Here is an 18349-nt window from a genome sequence, read left to right on the forward strand (position 1 = left end):
GGTGGAAGAAGTGTTGGTTGTTGTAGCGATGGTGCTCTAGTGGTGGTGGTGGTGATGATGATGAAGCTGTGGTGGCGGTGGTGGTAGAAGTGATGTGGTGGTGGTTGTGGCAGTGACAATGCTGTGATGGCAGTTGTAGAAGTGGTGATGTCATGATGTTGATGGTAAGAGATGCTGATGTACCAAATGAAGTTGTGATGGTGATATCTGCTAGCCCAGTACATCAGTTATGAGAAAGTTTTGAGATAAAATATCTGGGAGAGTGGTCTTCAATTCAATAGATGACAATTTGCAACAGTAGCAAGACATTTTCCATATATGTTATCTAATGATCCATATCTCTCTCTCTCTTTTTTTTTGAGCATTCACTACTACAACTCCTCCTACTACTACTACTACTATTACTTCTATATACTACTAATACTATTACTTTGGTCAAATGATGGGAAATTTGCAATGCAAGTAATATGCAGAGACAAGTTAAATACTTCTAAAATGGTTCTAAAAAATTCATTTTGAACCAAATACCGTTCCTACAGCTGCCCACTTTGTAATTCAAGACTCGTACAAAATAATAAAGATAAAAAAAGATCATTATAAATTTTATAAAGAGTAATTTAGTTATTATAAAGGGAAATAACCCATTTATGTTTAAGTTAATTAGCAATACAGTTTTCAATTGAAGGCTTCATAGTCAAAGATGTTGGTTCAATAAAACCGGCATCATATAAACAACTGAAATGATAACTATAGTATTAAATGTGATGCATCATTCATTCAGAAACACGGTTGGTGTACGACATGTGTGTATCAAATGTATCAAGATCATTCACATCACATATCTTTTAAAAAATCGTATTAAATCCACGAAAATCATATCCGCGTATTCAGGGTCCAAAAATCGTACTAAAATACGATTAATTGTACTGGTTAGCAGGTCTGCATTCAGGACGAGACACCATGACACCATATTACAATTTTTTTCTAACAGAGACAACGTTGTTAACAGCCAGGTACTAATTTTACATCAGAGTATGGTGAGATAATGTGAGTAAAGAGCCTTCTCCAAGGACTCAACCATGTGCCGCTCAATGGAGCTTCTGATCTGAAGGTTAGACCACTTAGTCACATATTAGAGCAACCATTTACTTTCAGCCCTTTAACCGAATTGATGTGTAAATTTGTGCTGAATCAACCATTTGCCCAATACCACATGTAAAATTGGAATCGTTTTGTTTTGTTTTTAAGGGTTTTACGGCGCTTGCAACACATTTAGGTTATATCAACGCCAGTAAAAAGGAAGAAAATGGAATAGTAAAAAGTTCTAGAATTACAATTAAAGCACCCAAGAAAAAGTAAGACATAGGGGAACTGGGAACAAATAGGGATCAGATGTAGATTCCAAGAGCATACCACCAATGTACTTAGCTTGAGATCACCTATAAGTCTCATCCGGACACAAGCACAAAATCCAACAAAGAGGAATACACTCAAATGCTTACATTATACATTGAAAATAACAAATATAATAATACATAACAGAGATGATTTACAAGGAAAAAAATATAATCTGCCAAAACAATAACTATGCATTTGACTGTTTCCCTCCCAGCTAGGACTCCGGCCAGGGCCAGGACAAAACCAAGTAATCTCATTCCAAGACAAAGACAGAAATCATGTTGGAAAACAGTTATAAGGGGATAGAAGACACAGTATGTACTCCCCTGGCCACTATGGGAGGTCAGGAACCCCACCCAGTGGAATCAATTTATTCTGATTCTAACCAAAAAAAAAACCACAACAAAAACAAAGAAAACCCTTGACATTGCTAAACTGACTACAATTTTAATTACAGCCAATATCATCACATAACACATAGTAGAAAATACAGCAAAATAACAATAACAAGTGGTAACATTTCATTAAACATTGTATAAGCTATCGGAATCGGTAAGACTATTAACATGCTTGCATTGTCATAAACATTCTAAACACAGTAAAGCAAGGATATATAAGAACCACCCCTGCCAAAAAATAGTTCTTTATTTTATATATCCAACAGAAAAAGGGCTTATGCTAGATGTCTAAAATTTGAATATAATATAGAGATCACATGTTTATAATTTACCCAGCCAACGAACTTTGAAATTTCATCTCCAAATATGTATTGGAAACAGTTCTATAAATGGGATGAAGTCAAATGTTGGCATGAAGATTGATTGACCGCTTTTCTAATTCGTTGATAATAATGACAATTTGTCAAAAAGGAAGAAAATCTATCGGCCAATCTGTCTAGCCCAAATCTAATGCATTTTAGAGCCCTATAATGCCACCACTATATCAAGAGATTATGATAAACTTTTGTCCGAAAGCAGAAAATTTTTGACACGGCAAAAACAGCAGAAAATTCTGACAAAATCCTAAAATCCCGGAATTCTGTGGATCCACGGAAGATTATCATCACTGCTAATTGTCTGCCAAGTTTACTTAATTTCTATCAAATGGTTCCCTCGATATTATGAGTGGAAAATACCCTTATTGCTCCTGTAACGGTGCACTAAAATAGACCCTATCGGCAGGTCATTTCTGGGAGAGAGTGCGTCACTTAATGATTTGGTGGTGGTGGATGTGGTAATGGTAGTGATGATGGTGTGGTGGTTGTTGTAGCGATGATAGTGATGTATTTTAGATGAAGATTGGAATTTTAAAAAAAGTAAAAGTTAAATCAAAGTTTTGGCATCTCAGGTAAACAGAAAACTGGCATGACCACATTAATTTAATTCCAAATGTATGAAAATTAATGTATGCCATGACAATTTTGTTGCAAACATTCTTCTATAACATTTCTTTAAAACCTCAACAAAATTTTTAGCTATAGCAATGTTTTGAACACCAAAAATTCAATGGCAACACAGCATAATTTAACTCTTGTTCAGGTAAAATTCCAGCCTGGCAGGAGAACCACTGACTGTGACGTGACCAGGAAAATGCCTGTGCTTGTTTTGACTTGGGGGGTAGTCTAAGTGGTGAGGACTAGTTGCTGTGGTTCAAATAGGGAACAAAAGTAGTATTAGGTGGAGTTACCTCTCAATAACTGAAACTACTTTGAGTCTCAAAGATTTTCTCGAATGCAAAAAAAAAAACAAAAAAAAAAAAAAAAGTATCTAAAAATTTGAGAAGACTCGTCAAGATTGAACTTAAATTTCCTACTCACCATGAAAGAACAACCTAGTTCTTGTTTCTTTCACAGAACTAATGGAATCATGATTGTACAACTTACTGACTGGAAGAGGTACCAACCAACATGAATTAGCACCGATTATTTTTCTAAACAGGAATAGATTGAAGTCATCTTAAGGGCCATGCCATTTATTATATCTTCACAGTGTCAAATTCAAATAAATTTTATATGGACAATAGAATGCTACTAATTATTTGGGAGGAATTTTTATTTTTTAACAAAAGTAATTGGTCTGACAAATCACTAGTATTTAAAACTTGGTGAAAATAAATTATTTTCTCATAAAACTGAAGGCTAATAATATTACACTGAAGGCCTTATTTTATGAAAAATTTCTCCAGAACTCAAATAAATCGCGTAATTGAGAATTTAAAATTAAGCGTTAAAGATAATCTCAAGCAATATTGACATTAGCAATCTGACAATACTGATGGAGGAAATTCTGTGCCTGTGATTCCATGCCAGAGTTCATCAATGGTTTTATCTGTTGAAAAAATGATATGAATACTTATTTATGTACACCAACTGATATAGATAACATTATTTATCCAATGTTTTGGTGAGTTTCACTGCTTTCATACTTCTTTAAGAGATACAGGAAATAAAAAAAGATAGTACAGTATAGATCACTTACATAAAGAGCAACCAGAAATAAAAGAAAGGTCCTTGTTGGGACTGTTCTTTATTTCAGTCAACCTCTCAAATATACATTATTTCTCTATTTTAGTCTAAAACCAATGTAACGTCATACTAAATATGATACAATATTTAAAACCATTATGCACTTTGCTCTGGATCTCATTAATAGTCATATTCCTTGGCCTAAAGGAATTGATATTCACTTGTATCTTCATCAAACTTAGTACCTCAATGAAAATGTTGCTAGGTGCTCAAACAAGTGTCGGGAGTCTGGAGGCTACAGTTTTGCGTAAACAAACAAAAAAGATAATAAAAAAGACGTTTATGGGCATAAACATGAGATAGTTAAAACTGTCCGCTTGTTATTGCTTTTTCACTACATGCAATAAGAGTTAATTGAAATAAGAGAAAAAAAGAGCACAGACATACTTTTTCTATTTCCATAGATTCATTTAAAGTACATTTTATTGGTTTCTTATTCTAACATAAAATAAAAAACTTTACAGAATTAATCAGTCATAAACCATTCCTGTATCAAAAGCATTAATTCGTTTGAATACTTTTGGATTAGAGTCTGGGCAATTCAGTATATACAAAACAAAGAATCCAAGACCGCAAAACATGTTGCGAAAGCCTGACAGTATTGGTGATCACTTGCTGTTGCCTCAAGCACCCGACAGCACAGAGGATTGAGTGAGTGAGTAAATTAACTTTCATATCTTTGAGTTGCAGGATCTGTCAATGGTGACATGCCAATACTTGTGGGAAAAGGTTTGAATGAGGAATAAAAAAAAATCACAACCAAATGATAACAACCATTCACAATAGAAAAATCAACCAACCATTCCAGGGCATTTTGTTGACAATTTTTCCAAACTTTTAACCAAATTAATTTTGGGATCTTCTGCAAATCCTTCCAAAGGATCATGTTCATTTTTGCCCGCAAAAGCAAGTTGTGAATATGCTGTTTGATATCCTGAAATAAATTTGAATAAAGAAATGGAGTAAATTTGTAAGAAAATCATCCAATAGAAAGAGTACATAGAATCCAACTATCATCACAATATATTAAAAATTGTCATCCAAATACATTACATTAAAAAAAAACCAAACGTCGTGACACAACCTTCACGATGGCTTCCCTATCTTAATGATAAATAGGATCTTACTAGGCCACAGTTGTGATATTACAAGTAAAAGTTATAACGGAAAGGTTTTAAAGAAAAGGACTACAAACTACTCAATTTGGGGTCCAACTTCAAATGGCAAGAATTATACAAGATTAAAAGTTCTTTTCAATTTTTGATGATTTTGGATTGCAAAAAAAGAGCACATTGTTCATGTAAATTATGTCATTAATAACGAAAGCAAAGAGGAAGGGAGCTGATAACACATGTCCAAGAGATCAGGGGCTAAAAGAAGTTAAATTTCACTAAATGGTGAGATCTGTTAATTGTAATGAAGAAATGAAAATGATTATCAACAGGTACCAATGCAGTGGTCCCTTTTAAATGGCAAGCTTTCCATAACAATCCACCACTTAAGAAAAAGAGAAGACTGAGACTTGCAGGGCACTGCAAGAGACACAAGGAGGAGATTGCAAGCAGTCTTGTGCTATGGGAACCAATTGAAAGAACCAGAAACAGAGTCAAGCAGAATAAAATATACATTGACTGTCTGCTAGATGACACAGGAATTGACAACACCCGGGAGCTGCATACACTTATGGAGGACAGGACAGAATGGCGGAGACTTGTGGCTCATGCTGGGCACCCCAAGGGGCAGCCGGCCTAAGTAAGTAAGTAAGTAATTTTATACATGAAAAAGTAACTCAAATATTTGTCCCTCAGACTATATTTCTGTTCATTTCCTGGGTGTAATTCATTTGGTACACAGCAGAATTAGGAATTAGAGTTGCAAAAAAGATAAAGATTTCTCTGTTATTCCAGTCTATAATCGTGAAATTTTAAAGATTTAAATTCTTTGAATCTTCAACAATTTTATGACTTTTTTTATGACCATAGTTGCAAATTTACGACCAAGAGGTCAAATTTACTTGCTGGACACCCTGTATACATCAAAGATTAAAATCAGTGGCCAGAAATACTATGGGCCACATTTTTGGCAGCAGCTTCTAATGGTCCTCACACCACCAAGTTATGATCTATCCAGGATGCAAATTAACTCATCGCAGCAATTGTGTACGTTCATGAACCCACCAGGAGTTTCATCACAACGCAATGTTCCACTAGATGCTTTGTGGTTTTGGACTCTTGACCATAATGGGTTACATGTTGGGCAGGTGACAAGTCCCAGGTGATGAAGTTAATGTGCTGTGAGGCAGGTTCTCGACTGAAGCCGATTAGCTGCCACCCAATGTCTCCTCTTGCTGGTGGAAAAGCCTGGCAACTTCTCCCCCAGTTTTGAAAAGTCAATGTCCCCGCTTTCTCAAGGGACTAAATTTGTCCACATCAACTTCCATCACGTATATGCAGCTCTGTCCGAAGTAAGGGAAGCTACATACAGGGTTGTCGGGACTTATTTCCACTCAAAACAGGAGTGCCATCCATTATGTGCTTGAGATGGGTATCCCCATTCTCTCTCTTTTTGATCTTGTTAAGCCAGTTGATTGTAATCGTCTCCTGCCGGATATTGGGGAGCTGAATTGCTGCCATTAAAAGGCCCCATTCTCTAGGTGTTGTTGCCAGCCTTTCCGACACTGCATGGACTTGCAAAGTTTTACATCTATATTCTCAACGTTATTGCTTCTACCCCGGCTATGTGGTCTAGTGATATGACACTCGCTTTAGGATCGGAAGGCACTGGGTTCGAGCCTCACTTGGTGCATAGTTGAGTCCTCGGAAAAGGCTCTTTACTCACATTCTCTCACTGTACTCTCGTGTAAAAATGAGTACCTGGTCATTAACAGCGTTGTCTCGGTCAGAAAAAAAATGTTATATCGCCTATAAGGCGTCATGTTTTGTCCAGCATGTTACGTGTTGCTGTTGGTCAGGGAACCCTTGTAAAGTGCTTTGAGCACGTTTAGTGGATATTGCATTATATAAAAGCTCAACTTTTTTTTACCCCGTAGTAAAGCGCAAAACTCAGCGGCGGAATAGCATGGTGTCAGGGCAGAAGTCCTAAGAAGCATTTGGTTAGCACCCCAAGATGTTGCTGCCAGCTTCCTCATAAGACAGTTATGTTTCTTTATCTTCTGGGCAACTCCTTCGAGATGAACCTGATGGTAAGGTTCGACATCCGAGATGGTCTAGTGACAGTCAATCAGAATTACAGTCAATCAGAATTACTCCTTTGCCCCTGATGTGCCTCAAGTACCCCCACCAACGTCAAGGCGGTGATCCATTGGGGGTGACATATTTGGCATATTGCTTACCCTGAAATGCTATATATGCTATCTACACATCATTAGCCTCAACTCCAACTGTTAAGTGTATGAGCTTGATTTTGTATAAATAAACAATGCGTAACACAAGTTAATGATACTAACCAGGTGTGTCTTCAATCTCAATAAAATGCTCATCGTCAGGAACACTCTCATCTTCAGGCAATTCAAATAAGCCTATCAATGCCTGGAGCAAACGAGGCCTATAATGGAAGAGATAAATTGAAACAATTGAGAGAAAAGCATGAAAAAGTGTATACACAACTGCAATCTTATGCTAATATTGCTTGTAATATCATATTAAGTTGTGAAAGATTGGCTTATAAGTGTCCTTTGCATCATGTTGTTTTGTTTTTGTTTTTAAGGGTTTTACGGCGCTTGCAACACATTTAGGTCAGTAAAAGGAAGAAAATGGGATAGTAAAAAGTTCTAGAATTACAATTAAAGTACCAAAGAACAAGCAAGACAAAGGGGAATTGGTTCAAATAGGGAATAGATGTAGATTCCAAGAGCACACTATCAGTTTACTTAGTACTTAGTTTGAGATCACTAAATGTCTCATCTAGACACAAGCACAAGCCAAGAGGAACAAACTCAATTGTTTACGAATCATGCATATGTAAAAGGAAAAATAATACAATGCATTACGGAGAGATGATTTACAAGGAAAAGTATCATCTCCCAAAACTAACTACACTCGAGCACGGATATCTCGAACAAGTCGGGACCACGCCTATTTGTTCGAGATTTCTGTGTTTTCAAGTTTTCCATGTTGAGTATTTTACAGAGGATATGAGGAAGAATATGAGGGAGGTAAATGTGGGTGGTCTTGATAAAAGTCATATTATTATTATAATCATAAATATTGAATAATAACTCTCCATTATTGTGAACTCGATTGTGAGACAATTCAACATTCTTTTCTCGTTCATCTTTTACAAAATTATGAAGGGTTTTCACTGGTGTTGCGTTTCGTGCGCCTTGTCTTGTTCTATTACAGAAATGGAATGACAATTCAATTCCCATGCGTGTGTTTGCAGCATGTCGCAGTGTGGATTACACACTCAGCATGCGACGTCATTACCTACGAATCACTACTATCACTCCTCACTTAACACCCTCTTACTCATAGCAGGCTAAAGAGAGAGGGAGGCTAAAGGCAATCACTGCCAAGTGTCCCGTCCCTGCCATACTGGTAATTTTGCATGGAACTGGCACCTCAGATTAGAACCATAAAGTTAGTTAACGATGGGTGGGGTGCGGGTGCGTAAGATACTGGTCAAACATGCTTCGCAGATCCCTCTCATTCAGCATGCACACACACAAACACACACATATATATGCCACATACATGCACGCCAAACACATTAACTGACACTTAGCGCATTTTTCTTTTCCGTTCAACACAAACAATTTGCGAAAAAAAAAATTCAACGGATGCAAGGGAATGTCCAGTTAGTTCGAGATTTCCGTGTTGGCCCCGGAAAGTGTTCGAGATTTTCATGTTGCCAATACTAATGAAATAGAGGGATTAAAATTGGAAATTGTACAGAGTTTGAGATTTCCGTATTTGAGATTTCCGTGCTCGAATGTATGCATTTTACTGTTTCCCTCCTGACCAGGGTATCCGGCCAGAGCCAGGACAAAACCAAGTTATCTCATTCCAAGACAAAGACTGAAAGCAAGTTGGAAAGCAGTATAGGGGGGTTGAAGACACAGTATGTACTTCCCTGCCCACTATGAGAGGTCAGGAACCCCACCCAGCTTTTCCATCATGGACAAGTTCTAAAATGTTTATAGCATTTTTTATTAAAAGGGGAGATTACATTGTAACAAAATAACCTTCTAGAAATGATAAAGTTGTCAATATCACTTTTAGTGGGTTTTGAGGAGCTATAGGTTAAATCAGTGGCAATTAAAAGAAAGATGACACAAAAGTTAAAGATTTAGATCTAATTATCCAGCAAGTTAAAAAAAAAAAAGTAAACATAGTGGGCGAATTTAGCGGAGATCAGAATTATATCCAAGAGTAATAAATCCATGCACCTTGTCTGAAACCACTTAAAAGTTGTCCACTGACACTGCTACAAAATCTTCCCAATAAGTTTATACACTCAAATGGTTACGAAGTTAACATTAAATTAAAATTTCAACATACCACAGAGCAGCATAATCTCCTGTTATCATGACAGGTGCTTCAGTTAGAATCTTGGTGACACCCACAGCACAGATCTTTTTGGAAGTGTGTCCTGAAACTTTTTGGAGATCTGGTATAAATAGCCTGTCCACTACCATGGAGAACATTCTGAAAGGAGAATGTGTTTAAATAATACTATTTATATCATACGAAAGTACTGAAAGCATAGTCAATTCAGTAATAGGACATATGGGGCTCCAAAATGGTAATACTAATACTAACAATAATAATAATAATAATAATAATAATAATAATAATAATAATAATAATAATGAATAGCAATTATCATAGCAGTGCTTTACCCGATTAATTCAGACAGTAAGCGCTTGACAACACAAATGCCAAGTCTGACCCGTTTTTGTTTTTAATGGTTTTACTGCGCTTGCAGACTTGCCAACCACCCTCAACTATTTGAAAGGATTTTTTCCCCAATAATTATGCTAATTTTCTCAAAAAATTATATTTTCAATATCTGAATTTCAAATTCAACATTCGCTAAATTTATGGATACTTATCAGGCTAGTAGAAGGAAGGAATATCCTGGAATTCTGATGACAATGATCTGTCAGGTAACTCAGATTCTCATCTAGGTGGAGATGATATTTAATGACCTTCAACTATTCCATTTTTATCACCCCCCCCCCCCTCTTTTTTTGTTTGTTACAAACTCTTGATTTTTTAATTAGCATATTTTGGTCAATATCATCATATTTTGAGACCTCAAAGCGTATTGCAATATGAGAAATCATACTGATTGGCAAGCCTGCACTTGCAACACAATTGGGCCATGTCAGCGCCAGTAAAAAGGAAGAAAATGGAATAGTCAAAAGATTATAGGTTTACAATTAAGGCAGTCAAAATAGGTACAAATAGGTAACAGATGCAGATTCCAAGAGCATACTGTCACGGTATTTAGTTTGAGATCACCTAAAAGTCTCATCCAAACACAAGCACAGGGTCCCACCAACAGGAACACACTCAAATGCATACATTATGCATTCAAAATATAACAATATATAACAGAGAGATGATTTACAAGGAAAAAAATATAATCTCCCAAAACTCAACTATACATTTGCCTGTTTCCCTCCCAGCTAGGGTATCTGGCCACAGCCAGGACAATACAAAGTCATCTCATTCCAAGACAAAGACAGAAAGCATGTTGGAAAACAGATATAGGGGGATAGAAGACAGAGTAGCACTACGGGAGGTGAGGAACCCCATCCAGTGCAGAGACCTGGTGGACCTAAAAGAAAACAACCAAGAAAATAAAAAACCCCCCAAAAACTTGAGCTTTTATATAGCATAATATCCACTAAATATGCTCAAAGAGCTTTACAAGGGGTCCCTAGCCAACAGCAACACTTAATATGTAGAACGAGCCATGACGCCTGTTAGTATTACAAACGCTGTTAAAGGCCAGGTACTCATTTTGGTAAGAGAATGTAAGTAAAGAGTCTTTTCCAAGGACTCAACTATGCGCCAAGCGAGGTTCGAACCCAGGACCCTCCGAAAGCTTGCATCATACCATAAGACCACATAGCCACACAAAGCTTTACAAACAGCTGCCTCAGAAGAATATCAAAGATCCATAAAAAAGCGGAATCAACTTACTAATATTAACTACAACATGATTTGCTGCAGACAATGTAGTAATAGACAATCCAAAGTCCTTAAATGATACAAAATAAAATGTCTACAAAACTGCAAATTGTTTAAAGACTAAAAAGGGGTCAAATAATAATAGAGGACACAGGCCCTGGCAGTCTCAGAGCAAATCATTAAATGGTTGGATTTAATCTTGTCAGGACCTCCCTTCCCCCTCCCAACACACACCTAATCAAACAAATGCACGTGCCGGCGCATGCACACACACACAAATACACAGGGCTAAAATGAAATAGGGAAAGAAGCCTACTCAATAATACTACCGATTGGAGCCAACATATAATATTACTAGGTCATTTACCTCACATTGTGGAGTCAACAATAATAATAATACTTCGGTCATTGACTCCCCCCACCCCCTCCCTAAAATATAATATTATCTGACATCAACTGCACAGACTATGAAGGGAATAGTCAGACACACAAAATGTGTGTTGATTGACCATAGAGGATGATGACGAAATAAACCATAGCCAACATTTAAAAATTATTTTTCTTGATTGAAAAGCGAAATTTTTGCCGTGAGAGCCGAATCGTGGAATAAAGACCCAATTAAGCGGAATGATTCCGCGAAAAGTGGAAGGGTAGGAGCCTCTGAATACAGTGCTTTCATTCCAGATGACTAATATTTATCGTTAAATAACTATGTATCATATTATCAACTGCTCGTGCAACTCACTTTGATTGAATCCCATCAACAATTTCAATCAATGACTGAGCACTGAACTTTATGCTGAATAAGGAGAAGAAAACAAGGAGACCTGGGAAAAAAGCAAACATGCAAAAAATACAAATTTATTTTAATTGTGTTTAACTAAATGTATAAAAAAACTTAATTCCAAAAATCTTAATCTTAAAGTTAACAAGATAAGCTAATAATTCTTCTAAAAATCAGTTGATTTGGACAATTCTAAAGAACTGAGTGGTCATGTGTACAGCTCAGCTACAGATTGCTTACTTTATTTTTCAATGTAGCCACCGACACAATCAACACAGAGCTGCCAATGCTGCACCATTTGAGGCTTCCTGTCAGAAAAAAACAACCTTGACGTCCCTTTTTCCCTACACCAATATCGGACAGCAGCCTTCACGTCTTTGTCGCTTTCATAGTGGTTTCATTTTAGGGAATAAGAAGACTGAAGGTGACAGGTCGGGACTGTAGGCGGGTGTGGCAAGGTAGAGAAAGCCATTTTCCTTAGAGCAGTTTGAGTGGAGTCGAACGTTATCGCATCGCAACATCGCATTTTCTGAGGTCGCACTCTTTTCAGTGATGCTCTCAGTTCTCCAGTGACATGTTGTTCGGAATTCACAGTTTTGCCCTGTTCCAAAAAGTCGATATAAACAACACGTTCAGAGGCCCAGAAAATTATAAGCAGCACTTTTCTAGCCGATACCACAACTTTTTTGGAAGAAGGAGAGTTCTTGTGTCGTTATTCCATTGTTTGGCATTTGCTCTCTAGGTCATAATGGTGGACCCATGACTCATCTCCAGTGACTATTTGCTGAATAAAGGCATCACCTTCGTCTTCTTACCTTTTCAATAATTTGGAGCAAATTGTTTTTCATTGGTCTTTCATGTCACTTGTCAACATTCATGGTTCTCACCCGGCAGACACTTTCCTGTATCCAAGGATCATTGTTATGATGTGGTGTACCCTTTCCTTTGAAATTCCAACTTTTTCTCAATGTCAATTTGTCTAACATGCCGATTTGCCAGAATCATGTTTTCCACTTCAGTTTGATTACTGACGTTCAAGACACTTCAGCGCCTCCCACAACGAGTTTGTTCTTGAAGTTTTGTTTCGATGGGGTCTCCTCCTTCCATGAATCTTACCCACCACCAAATGGTGCTATAATCAACACAAGCGTTACCAATTATAAGCTTAATTCTTGTTGTGAGAATTTTACCTCAGCGAATAGCATCAATACACAATCTCCTTTCCAATCGTATCTGGTCATTTCCACTCGTTTCCCTACTGAGGCAGTGTGGCTCAGCAGTACGGTCTTTGCTTAGTACCTGAAAGGTACCTAGTTCGATCACCCGCCTCTGTGCTGTGTGGCCTTGAGCAAGTCACCTCGCCCTAGCTCACTTTGCTGCGCTACTCTGTGGCTGACGCCTGGGTTATTCCAGTCTTCCCTTGGAATATACCCTAAAGAAACATTTCCCCATGGGAATGAATATAGGGAATTTTATTAAAGCACCTCCCCTCCCTCTTTAAAAAAACAAAAAACCCCAAAAAACAAAACACCATACAATCAACGCCCAAGAGCAATCTACCTATGTGTTTGAAAAGTCTAATTCAGGCAAGGATATTAGATTTATGCTAAAAGTAATATACTCATTATATGTCACAGTGAAAGACATAATCAGTCGGATGGTGAAGAGATTTGAACTGAGATATTGCCAAGTTAAGAAGGGTTAAGAAGTTCAATTTTTAAAATCAAAAATCAGTTATTATAAATGATTAAATCAATCCTTTTTGTACATCTTTGGGAAATATCAAAGCTTAATTTCACTTCTAAATATTTTTTACAGCTAGTCAAGTTGAAAAAGTATGAAATTTGAGAAAAGTTGCTGGCTCCCTTTCCCATACATCTGATCATAACTTCATGAAAAAATCACCCGATTTACTTCAAATAAATATTAAAATGCTCTGGAGAGCATATTCTTTCAGCAAATGAAAATCCAAACTGTTCACCTTCCGACTGACTATGTTATACACTGACACAATGTATCACAGCCGACGCCACTTAATCAGTGATGATAATAGCAAGTTGTCAAAAAGGAGGAATATTTCTCAGTCTCTCGGTCAAACACAAGCAAAATGTCAAAATAACAAGAACATAGTTTTGTATTATGTAATAATATATTACTACTTCTAGTGTAAATCCATTCTTATCATTAGACATACATTTACTTTTTGTAAACGTTCAAGGAATTGTCCTTTCCACATAACATTTAAAGGCCTACAATATTATTCAAATAAAAGGCCAGAAAGTGTTGTTTTGTTTTGATTTTTACTTTATAAAGCAGGCTACAATATCTTTGTTACCGAAACCTAGTGGTTATGCAGCTTAGAATCAAACATAAAGCCAAGAATCTCTCAAATAAACCAAGTCAATCACCATTGCTTTATATAACATATCATCTCTGTATAACCAGGTGATTTAATGGATGGTTGCGAAAGAAATAAATAAATAAATATATATATATATATATATATATATATAGAGAGAGAGAGAGAGAGAGAGAGAGAGAGAGAGAGACGAGAGAGAGAGAGAGAGAGAGAGAGAGAGGAGAGAGAGAGAAAGAGAGAGAGAGAGAGAGAGAGAGAGAGAGAGAGAGAGAGAGAGAGAGAGAGAGAGAGAGAGAAATTATGAATCATAAGGGTGTATTGTTTAAAGATACTATAGTACAGGAGTATTTTCAAAATGGTTGAAGAAATGCTGACTTTTAATGTACTTGGTTGTTTTGGAATTGCTGAGTCGCTGGAACAAAAGAAGAAAAATTTGCTTGACATAATCCTCTAATTGGGCCCTGTGAAAAGGAGGGAGAAAAAAAGATGATACACAATGCATGGAATAAAATTAAAAAATAAAATCCTGATTAAAAACAAACAATTACAGTGTTGATACATTGCAGAGGCTAAAAAAAGAAAGTACAGTCAGGAAAAGAATTATAAATGCTCAAATGTTATGTCTAAAGGGTTACTTATCAGATAAAAAATTAAATTGAATAAATGGATGATATAAAGAAGAGACGCCAACTTAAAATTTGGCTCACAGGAATTTTAGACAACTTTCGGAGGAATTTCAAAGTCAAAAGAAGAATTTCCGCATACAAGAAAAGGTCATTGGAATGGACTTTGGAATTGTGTTTATATATCGAATAGTTAAAAATAGATAAATAATTAGAACTATACGATATGTAAGTAAAGCTCCAAATCTTAATGGTAATGGTTATAGTAGTAATGGTAGTGATGACGATGTGGTTGTAGTGGTAATTGTAGTGATGACGATGTGGTTGTTATGGTAATTGTAGTAGTAATGGTAGTGATGATGTGGAAGTAGTGTTATAGACTTGTAAATGACTTGTAAAATTTTTGACAACCCACAGACATGATTTTTTAAATAAATGAGTGCAATATGAGGAAAGAAAGAGATCAGAGACAATTTATCATATTTATTTAGGTGTCTTGTAGAAGTAGAAAAAATGCAAAATAAGCATGATGACTTTAAAAAGATAATTCCAGCTATATAGTATTAGTAAGGGCTTAGGCTTTCCAAACAATTAAGTACAAGCACTCCTAAAATCATACCATAACCTTATGTCCATACTGAAACCAAACTTAACAGCAATTATTATTTCAGCAGCGACCAATATAATTCATTCCTCACATTTTTATCGATGCTTGACAGCTCAGAACTTCAAGCCACAAACCCTGCACCTCATACATCATGTGTGAGAGCATATTTAAACTTTTAATAAAAGAATGTATCAAAGTTAAAGGTCAATAACTACGTGTCAAACTAAAAATGAAATAAATAAGATTAAATTTTTATCTTATTTTACATTATGGAGATGTAAATTTATTAATTGCGAAAATTTCTTGGCAGTCCCATGTAAATTCCAAAGATGGGAAAATGAATGAATCGAAGTCAACAGTGACAGACAGTGAACAGCATGAATCCTAGAGTGAAACACTGGCAGAAAACTAATTTGCGCAAGAATTAATTACTTACCACTATTGTTTCTTATAATTAGGTACCCAATCAGTGAAGAAACAGTCAACCAATTCGTTTACAAAATGAGGCAATTGAGATGTTTTAGTTATAGTACGATTAACGTACTTCAGCCATTCACATTTTACTTTTTCATAATTTTACTTTCCCCTATGTAAATGTGGTCAATTTTGACTTAGACAAAACAGCGAAATTTAATGCTCAGCAACTCAGTTAAAGTTGGCTACCTTTGGGATCACGACAGGTTCATCATCATTGCCTTTTTCCCCCTGGGTCAGGGTATAGGCCACAGACATACAGTATCCATCCCTCTCTATCTTGAGCAAACTTTTCCCTTCTCTATCAGTGATGATAATGGCAATTTGTCAAAAAGGAGGACAATGTATCGATCTATCAGGCAAACTCAAGCAAAAATGACATCTACAATTTGATAGCTACGTAACATTATATAATATACTCCTTTTGTAAGTATTTAATGAATTGTCCATTCCCGAAAATAATTTTAAAGGCTTAGAATATTAATCATACCGCTATCTACATCAAGAGATAATAAATTTTTGGCCCAAAGCTAGAAAGTATTTGTTTTTACTTTACAAAGCACACTTTGCTACTGAAACCTAGTGGTTGTGCAGTTTATAAATTAGACTCATGAATATTTAATAAATGAAAAACAAAGGAAAAATAATAAAATAAAAGTAATTTGAACAATTGCTTTCTGAGTATACTTGCTTATTGTTATATTTTAACTTTCTATGACTAGATGACTTCTAAAAACAAAATGAAGATAGAAGGGTGGTTGAGAGAGAAATATAGGTAAAGGAGAGAGAAAAAGAGAGAAAGAGAGAGACAGAGAGAGAGAGAGAGACAGAGACAGAGAGAGAGAGAGAGAGAGAGAGAGAGAGAGAGAGAGAGAGAGAGAGAGTTATGACTTGATTCTCTATTACTTATTTCTTTTGGCCCAATCCTCAACCCAGCATTTATTCATCCAAGGACACAACTGGTCTTGTGTCACTTTTGGCATTTGATGCCACCCTGTCTAGGTTGATGTCATAGAAATGCGAGTGTTCCCAAAATTCATGCAACTGAGCACAGGTGTCAAAAATTGACAAAAGACATGATTATGATTTTTTCATTGATCTACCGTGGAACCACCTGGGGCTTTTCATAGAAAAATGTTTGACATTGCAAAAACAGCGGAAATTTTCAAAGAAAATCCCAAAATCTCGGAATTCTGCAGAAGATTATCATCACTACTCTGACTATTCTATCTTGATCTTAATCATACCGCTATCTACATCAAGAGATAATAAATTTTTGGCCCAAAGCTAGAAAGTATTTGTTTTTACTTTACAAAGCACACTTTGCTACTGAAACCTAGTGGTTGTGCAGTTTATAAATTAGACTCATGAATATTTAATAAATGAAAAACAAAGGAAAAATAATAAAATAAAAATAATTTGAACAATTGCTTTCTGAGTATCCTTGCTTATTGTTATATTTTAACTTTCTATGACTAGATGACTTCTAAAAACAAAATGAAGATAGAAGGGTGGTTGAGAGAGAAATATAGGTAAAGGAGAGAGAAAGAGAGAGAAAGAGAGAGAGAGAGAGAGAGACAGAGAGAGAGAGAGAGACAGACAGAGAGAGAGAGAGAGAGAGAGAGAGAGAGAGAGAGAGAGAGAGAGAGAGAGAGAGAGAGAGTTATGACTTGATTCTCTATTACTTATTTCTTTTGGCCCAATCCTCAACCCAGCATTTATTCATCCAAGGACACAACTGGTCTTGTGTCACTTTTGACATTTGATGCCACCCTGTCTAGGTTGATGTCATAGAAATGCGAGTGTTCCCAAAATTCATGCAACTGAGCACAGGTGTCAAAAATTGACAAAAGACATGATTATGATTTTTTCATTGATCTACCGTGGAACCACCTGGGGCTTTTCATAGAAAAATGTTTGACATTGCAAAAACAGCGGAAATTTTCAAAGAAAATCCCAAAATCTCGGAATTCTGCAGAAGATTATCATCACTACTCTGACTATTCTATCTTGAACTAACTTTTAAATCTCGTTCCATGTCTTATCACTTCTCTGTATATCAACTTCTTTAACTCTTCTCCGTGTTCCCCGTAGTGTCCCCCTTGATCTTCTGCCCTGAGGGTTCCAGTCCAATACTTTGTTATAGTGGAGTCACTTTTTCTAAGGGTGTGTCCAATCCACCTCCATCATCTTCCTATTTCCTCTCCCACTGGTTTCTGCCGAGTTCTTTTCCATACTTCTTTGTTCTTAATCCTGTCCATACATTTCAATCTTCACATTTTACTAGATATCTATATCTTTACAATTATATAATCTGTATGTCCCTTGAAAATTATACTCTGTAATAATTCTTACAGCTTACAATATTATTACACTATACCTATTACCAAGTTTTACTTTTCCACATTTATTTACGTATA

The 18349-nt window shown here is 36.2% G+C and overlaps 1 protein-coding gene across 1 annotated transcript in view; it reads right to left on the reverse strand.

The window, feature by feature from the left end:
• Positions 1-1825: 1825 nt before the first annotated feature.
• LOC144978667 (exportin-2-like) overlaps positions 1826-18349 on the reverse strand; it is a 53392-nt gene continuing 36868 nt past the window's right edge. Inside the window, exons 22-27 of the mRNA XM_078925015.1 lie at positions 14601-14686; positions 11828-11909; positions 9442-9588; positions 7389-7486; positions 4723-4856; positions 1826-3725 (exon numbers count right to left, since the gene is read on the reverse strand). Coding sequence (XP_078781141.1) covers positions 3636-3725; positions 4723-4856; positions 7389-7486; positions 9442-9588; positions 11828-11909; positions 14601-14686 — 637 coding nt within the window. The 3' untranslated portion in view covers positions 1826-3635. The remainder of the gene's footprint in view (positions 3726-4722; positions 4857-7388; positions 7487-9441; positions 9589-11827; positions 11910-14600; positions 14687-18349) is intronic.

The sequence above is a fragment of the Berghia stephanieae genome, chromosome 1 (assembly GCF_034508935.2).
Source record: "Berghia stephanieae isolate SIO BIC M18660-M18661 chromosome 1, UCSD_Bste_1.3, whole genome shotgun sequence".
Taxonomy (NCBI): domain Eukaryota; kingdom Metazoa; phylum Mollusca; class Gastropoda; order Nudibranchia; family Aeolidiidae; genus Berghia; species Berghia stephanieae.